Here is a 7,847-nt window from a genome sequence, read left to right on the forward strand (position 1 = left end):
ACAACTTAATTTCACATAATTATGGCGGTAGAAGCCATTTGTTACTTAATGAAATATATTTGTCCTATTTGATGTTTGGTGTGAATGACAAACGAACGGGGTAATTAGTCCAAGTTTGAACGTTCATCATTTATTGAACAATGAACTTTTATTGAACGTTCAGAAACTACAGCGGCTGTGATGCGCCACAGCAAAGGTAAACAAAGGTAAAATAACCTGAACAGGTGATCAACTCAAAACCTATTGTACCTTTTTACTCTGTCGCTTAAGCACACCCGTTGCCATGGCAGGCGCCTGCACCCCGCAAGCCGAGCAGAGATTACGTTAAAAACATGACATTCAGTCCGTTATAATATTAGGTTTTCAGGCTTGGTATTTATTTCGTGATTATTAATAAGCGCTTCCCTGAACACAGCGAAAGTTGATTAGCTAATTTAAACGGCTGCTCTGCTCGTCAGTCGATCTTTGTGTCGCCTTTTTTTTTTTATTGAACTGAAACGCACCGAATTGTGCAACACCTTGTTGAAACAATAATTACTGAGATCATTAATTTGATTATTATTATTCTTTCATAAAGTTACAAATGTTTTGGATCAGTGCGTCAGAAGAGGACGTGCAGGTTTCAGCCTATTGGCGGCATTCAGTTTGTCACCTACTGCAGAGATCGACTCAAAACCTTCTGCGATCGACGTATTGAGCACCCCTGTAGTGGAGAATCGCTTCTAGACGTCTTTCAATGTATAGGGCTTGTCGTTATAATATGTACTCGGACGCTTGTATGCTAATTTTAAAACGTCATCAAATGTATATTATACATTTTTATCAAACTGCATATAAATCTATCTGGACTTGAAAGATTTATCTGTAAATTAAACAACCTGCACATTTAATCTAAAAGTTATTCCAAGTAACTAACGTGTACAGTTGCAGATGTGATGTAGCCATCAGACTGCAGAACTCAAACATTTTGAATATTTTCCATGTTATTACTTCTGTCTTCAGGTAAATTAGATATAAATCTTTCATATGCTTTACTGTCATTGTAAATAATTGAAAGTAGAAAAAACATGTTATGCCTAAATCCCCTTTTAAACATGTTATATTTCAAAGACAAGGTTTTGGCCTGAGACAAGTTGACATCGCAAAACAGAAGTTCTGGTTTAATTAATTGATCAACTCTGTCTCTACAGCAAGTATTCATTGTAATCTGAACAAGACATTTCTTTTCTTCTTTTCCTCCCTGTCCCTCTGCAGCTCTCTAGTGCCATGACTTTGCACTTTGGGCCTGTACCTTTTTGATTTGAGGTGTTTAAGTTTTTTGAAAGTTGCCATTTTTATGCGGGACTAGCTTCTTGTTCTTGGGAGCCAGGATTATCTGTTTACACTAAGATTTAATACTTTACCAATTAATCTGGCTATTAATTTTCTCAGACCTTACTTCATGGTTCTCTTTGTGTGTGTGTGTGTGTGTGTGTGTGTGTGTGTGTGTGTGTGTGTGTGTGTGTGTGTGTGTGTGTGTGTGTGTGTGTGTTTAATTCTTGTGCTTTCTCTTGCGGGATTGGAAATAAAAGCATTATTGTTAGCCCTTATTCAAATTTAGTACAGGTGACATTATTTCAAGACTTGAATATCTAAATATCAGGTCTCCTTGAGAAAATGTTTTCTGTTTGAAAACTTGTATCAACTCTGTCACAGTAAAGAAATTTACTTTACATTTTTCTTTTTAGGCAGAAGAAATCGACGTGTTGGTAGGAAAGGACCGGGATTGTCTCTTCACCAGTGGGCTGACCATAGGCAGTAAAAAGTGCTCAGTACTCAGAGACAGCCTGACAAATGAAGGGGACTGGACAATGGATGTCCGGACAAAGAGTCAATCAGGAGAGCCAACGTACAATATAGCTATAGGCAAAGCAGGCAAAGGTGAGTACAACATTAACTATAGTTTACATATTTTCTGCATTAAAGTTCTGTTTCGGTCTGCATTGATTTAGTATTCCTAGATTTTCTTTAGTTGTGTTGTGAGTGCATGTTGTGGAGGTGTTGAATGCACCCTTTCCTCAATATATGACAGGTATGATTTCCTGTCTTTGGAATTTTGTTATGATGGGGGAACAGCGGTACTGAAACTGTTCTTGCTGCAGAAATGTGTTTTTCCAACATGTTTTGTGTAGCACCTTAAGAAGTTTATTGGAATAGAAAGGCATTTTGTCTTAACATTAAATTTAAACTGAATGTATGCGTTACTGTAGGCTAAGGACATTTTTCTTATAGAATTTAGTGGTGCCTCATAATGTCACAGCTTTTAGTAGGAACATGTTTAACCAATTTTCTCTTGATTGATCTAAACCATTATTGTCATTTAGTCAGTTTCCAAATATTTCATTGAGGTTTATTTAGGTGTAATTAACCTGTTTAATCCCAAATCTTCCCTGCAAAATAAGTGTAATAAGTGTTCCCTAACACATATTTATGAATCATTATATTTTATCAGTTTATGTTGGTTGTTCTAGTAAAAATTTAGTTTTTACACTCTCCACCAATTGTTCCTAGTGACGTATAAAAAAATAAAAATAATGTCAAGCATAACTTGTTATAACGAGGGATGGTTCCAAATATGTTCAGAACTGTTTTAGATGCATAAAGATTAAATGCCACATCTTGCAGATGGCATTGTCTCAATGTGCTAAGTGACCTTTAACCTCATTTGGTCATTTCATCAGTGAAGCAAAGTCAGGTGAAAATGTTATCCTGCACAAATGTGCATCCTGGAGGAACTCCTCCTTGTTCCAACAGACCAAGCACTGTACCATGGCCCTGTCTGTCCTAAGCTAGCTGGAAACATGGCTTCATCTTATAGCAGTCATTCGGTGCATAGGCCACTTTGCCATTCCACTTTGTGGAAATGATTACCTGTTTGGGACAGGGTGGGGTCTCTTTTTTTTTCAACTGTGGGAATAACAGTGGTGTAGAAGACATTTTTAGGTTCTATCAGGTCTAGAAGATTTAAAACATCAGACAGTTTTGAGCTGTGTGTGTGGGGGGGGAAGGGGACATATATTGAATAAATGACAAAACCATTGACACCTAGCATAGTGCTGTCTCTGTTGTATGTTTGTAGTGACAATAGTTGTTGCCATGCTTACATTTACTCTAATTATTAAAAGATGCATGCAGGGACAAAATTGTCATATCAGTAGATGACTACTTATTTACAATATATTCTGCTTTGTTTATTAAAGCATTTTATTGACTTCCTGTTGTACAAGTCTAAGACAGACATTTATCTCCAGGAGTACCTACAGGAAGTAAAGAGGTCTTGGTCATGTGACCATTTACTCTAGCCACATGAAATTGATATTACTTGGAGTAGACAAGCTCCTATTTTGAAACTTCAATTAGCTACCAAAAGCAAGCTTAAACCAGAGCTTCTAGAAAAGGGTTTTTCCGCAGTTCATATATATATATATATATATATATATATATATGTATATATATAATTTTTATTTTTTGCTTGCCTTGGGTATTGCTAATGTCTTCCAATAGCTCATAATTACCTAGTGATATTTTCATAATTTTCTGTCATGTTAAACAGTTTTCGACTCCATTAAGGCCTTACCACTGGGCTTATCAAGTTTTCTGGGGGAAACTCTGCAGAAGTTTAAAAAAAAAAAAAAAAAAGTCTGACAACAGTTGTTGCGCGTGGGATTAAACGGGTTAAATATCAAATTGATATTTGCACATCTAAGCTGTGAACCTTTTGAACTGCATGTCTGATGCTCAAAACAAAGGTACATGATTTTTGTCTCATGACTCAGAATTTAAACTTGTCTTTGGATAAATAAACAGTCTGCCGATTAGGGTAGTGGTGATGACTAAAACTGGTTAGCATTAGTGTCAAAGACTGTAGCCTATTTTAAGTGAACTTAAATGATTACTAAATTAACAGGTCTTCTCTATTGCCCCTTTTTTTTAAACATTCTGCATAAAATAGTTGCCTCTAATTAATTCAAGATGCCTTTATGGACTTGTCTGTCATGGCGGTTTCTATGTTGTCTGTTTGAACCCATGTTGCACCATTTCCTCTACTGTTAATGCTTTCAGGTGAGAAAAAACATTTCTCTTTTCTATGCACTGACCACCTTTTCTGGAGGAGGATTTCCTTAAGCCTCCATGAACTGCATGCGATGTCTGCTTTTCTGGTTAACACAGCCCACTCTAAAAAGTAACTGTTCCCCTGTGCAAGGCTTTGGGTGCTTCACAGTGCCCACATGTATTGAGGAGAGGTACCTTAAGCATGCTGCTACATGCATGTGTCTTTGGTGATGTTGGTGAGAAGCTTCATTCTCTTCCCTGCTGCTGGTGTAATTAATATAGCAGACAGCTGTGTTTAGCACCAAGACCCAAATGGGCAATGTGTTTAATTTAACTAAGTGATAAAAATGTGATAAATTTGTTGTTCTAGGTTCTCGAGACAAACTCCTATTTCTAAAGTTTAATTGGAAAGTCATTTGTTTTAGGAAATGTAGAAGTATTGTGGAATAGTATTTTGGCATGTTTGGGAAAACATGCCAACATTTCTTGCTAATCATTAACAACAATGAAACCACCATTTTTAATGCTCCAGTTTCATCCAGAATTCATAACATTTTTCGCTTTGGTTCAGCTTCAGCAAATATTAACATTTGTCTGTTCACAATGTTGGATTCTAAACTCTACCATTTCTTAATGTACTTTGAGATCCTTGACTGAATTGGCTCAGTTTGTATGCAGCTCTATTAGTGCAGTGTGCATGGATATTTGGCAAAAATAAACATAAAAAATGAAGTAATAACTAACTTGTACCTAGTAAGTAACATGGACCACTTTAATCACAAAATCTCTAGTTTCTTAAAGGGGCAGTATATGTTGCAATGTTCTCATCAAAAAGACACCTGGAGAATTGCCTTGAGTTTTTCATGCGTGTTGAGGAATCAGTTAATCTCATTTGAGGTGAGGCTTCTGTCCGGAACTTTCCGATCTTCCACCTCACAGAGCATCCTCCCACGGCTCCTTCAGACTAGCTGGTAGCAATTAGTAAACACCTAGTAGAACTGTGCATCTGTGGAGCTCAGGGTACTATTGCATACAATGCTGGTAAAAATGTTAAAGGAGGTGTGCTGTTATGACTTCTGGAAGGTGGAGTAGAACGTAGGCAGAGGTTCAATTTAAAGACGGCAAATTACAAAGTCCAAAATTTTTTAAGCCATACTTGATATACAGCATTTTTTATAACTGAAGTTAACAGTTACTTGATTGTGCTATAAAATAGCACTGTGGCTTGAAAATGCATAATACTGCCTTTATAACTGTTTTAATTTGAATTGGCCTTTTATACTCAGACATTTCCCTTGAAGCACCATTCTTAAACAAAATGGGTCACTTAAACTCCTTGTGAAAATGCTGAGGTTTAATTAGGCCTTGCACAGACCTGCTGCTCTATGCTTCCGCTTGTTCTCGTCCTAACGAAAAAGTACACTGTTAAACAGGTTGCATGCAACATATCTTTAATCATGTCCTACTCACTCTGTCTGATTGTAGTGATACGTCTCATCACCAGCAGCACTGATAAGAAAATGATGGTTTCTCCCTCCCTACAACCTTCCAACCAAAGGCACTGCACAGCTTTTCGTGCGGTTCTTTCTTCGTGTTCGTCTTGCTTGCTGCTTTTTGGCTCTGCTTGTTTTTTCTCTTCACCTGTGTGATCTCAACATCCCTTCTAAATGTTCCTTCTGTCTCTTTTCTTTCAGTCTTGGTCTTGGTAATGGGCAAAGAAGGGGTCCATGGAGGCGGATTGAATAAGAAGGCATACTCGATGGCAAAATACTTGAGGGATTCAGGGTTTTAGATTAGAAGTAGCTTTTGTGGTGTACTAGAGGGAGGAAAAAAATTAAAAGGGGAAAAAACACAAAACAAAAAAAAAAAGCAAAGCTCAAAAGGACAAAAAAGGTTTCTGTCAAGCTCGCATCCCCTCCATCACACACACACCATACACAGGCAGTCTCACCAAATAACCCCCCCCAGGAGCATTTAATGGTGCAGGGCTCAGACCCAGCCTCAGCAGTATAGTCTCATATTTATCAGAGGTAGAACAAAGTGTTATTTTCCCATCCCTGCTCTCATCATGCTGCTTCAATTTTTTTTTTGTCCTTTTGTGTACTCCAGTATTGGTTCTTGTCATGGGAAAAGAGGGTGTCCATGGAGGACAGCTCAACAAGAAAGCATTTGAGATGGCGGACTACCTGAGGAAGGCCGGCTACTAAAGCAACCTGTAACCAGCTACCTAGCAGTTCACCCTTGCCACCCTGTTGGATTTGACACTACTTCCAGTCCTAGTTTGTAGTTTGTTTTTCTGCCTTTTCTCCCCCCTCCCCCCATTTCTTTCCTCCCTCCCCATTTATCCTCGAACCTCTTCCCTCATTCGCTCTGTGTATTCTCATCTCCTTTCAAGCACTCTTATGTTGATACATAGTAAAAATGAGCATGTTGCTAAACAGGATGTCATGACAAATCTGTACTTTACCAAGACCAGCAAAAAAATAAAACATTTTTTGGCAGAACTTAGACAAAGAAAGCTATAGCATCAATTTGTAAACTATCCTTGCTTTTGTGTTTTATGGTACCCACCACTAAATCCTCTCAGATCACACACACTCCCTCCTTGAGCAGCCTATGCCTTTGGAGCGTTTGAGCTCTAACCAAGCTCGTCATGTCTTCCTTTATTTCCTCCATGTCCAGGAGGGGAGACTGTCTACATGTTATCCTCAACAAACGCCACACTAACCTCCTCCTTGCCAAATTATTTAGCTCCCCCCCATTATTTTGGCTTAAATCAGACAACACTAAATCATATCTGACCTTTTCTTGAACACTACCCACCTCTCCTGGCAGAGTCGCTGTAATGTCCAGAATCAGTTTTGATAGAAGTGAGGTTGGGATCAGTCCAGTTCATGACATCCAGATGCAGTTAGTCCTCCCCATCCCCCCTTCCCACCCCGGCATCACAAACTTCCCAGCTACACAAAATCCATGGACATTCCACAGTAACAGGCTCAGGCACTTAACACTGTTTTGTTTGCCATCTGTTAAGTTTTTTTTTTTTTTTTTTTTTTGAAAGGCTGCCATTTTTTGGACAGTAGCTATCCCAGCATATACCAATCTGGAATGTGTCCAGTTTGAATTTTGCTTTTGTTTTTTTTATAGGACCAAGTGTAGTTGCAGCCCGGGTGTTTATACATCTGCTCCAAATCATGTGAAGGATGACTAACTTTTTCTGATGAAGAAAAACTGTGACCAGGCAGAGATGTTGTGGCTAAAACTAAAGGGGGGAGCAGGAGGGTACAGGTCAGGTAAGGGTGGGAGAATCTGGAAAAATAAATAAAAAAAAATCCTCACTATTACCGTTGAAACATCTGCATTTGTACAAAGCCATGCTGTGTTGACAACTACATAACTGTGGAATAAATTGCCTTTATAGTCAGCTGAGCTACGGGGGGTGTCTGTTGATCTGTCCATGCTCAGAACTGCTAACTTTAACGTCCAACTGAGAAACAACTAACTTCTAAAAGTAGAAATGACACTGAATGGGAGTCGATGGTATTGGTTGGAACAAAGATGCTCATGGTTGTCTTGTTGAAACTTAACTACAGAACCTGTGTATCCTGTGCCATAATGTAGAGATCTGTAAGATGGATTTTACCCACTGTTGGCTACGGAGTCATTTCATCGGCACTTTTTTTTTTTTTTTTTTTTTTTTTTTTTTTTTAATTTGTGGCTTCAGCTCCCCTGTTTTTGGCCTTTGGGGGTTTTGG

General features: G+C 38.4%; 1 protein-coding gene across 2 annotated transcripts in view; it reads left to right on the top strand.

The window, feature by feature from the left end:
• The window catches only part of pfn2b (profilin 2b), an 11,561-nt gene extending 4,961 nt beyond the window's left edge, over positions 1 to 6,600 (top strand). Inside the window, exons 2-3 of one of the 2 annotated variants that reach the window (XM_015041602.1) lie at positions 1,728 to 1,920; positions 6,202 to 6,600. In XM_015041602.1, coding sequence (XP_014897088.1) covers positions 1,728 to 1,920; positions 6,202 to 6,299 — 291 coding nt within the window. In that variant the 3' untranslated portion in view covers positions 6,300 to 6,600. Of the gene's footprint in view, positions 1 to 1,727; positions 1,921 to 5,786; positions 5,966 to 6,201 lie in introns of those variants that run through there. The other variant, XM_015041680.1, reaches the window with a different exon arrangement.
• The last annotated feature ends 1,247 nt before the right edge of the window (positions 6,601 to 7,847 follow it).

The sequence above is a fragment of the Poecilia latipinna genome, unplaced genomic scaffold (genome assembly GCF_001443285.1).
Source record: "Poecilia latipinna isolate Pla-1442-1.1 unplaced genomic scaffold, P_latipinna-1.0 Scaffold2, whole genome shotgun sequence".
NCBI classification, from domain to species: Eukaryota; Metazoa; Chordata; class Actinopteri; order Cyprinodontiformes; family Poeciliidae; genus Poecilia; species Poecilia latipinna.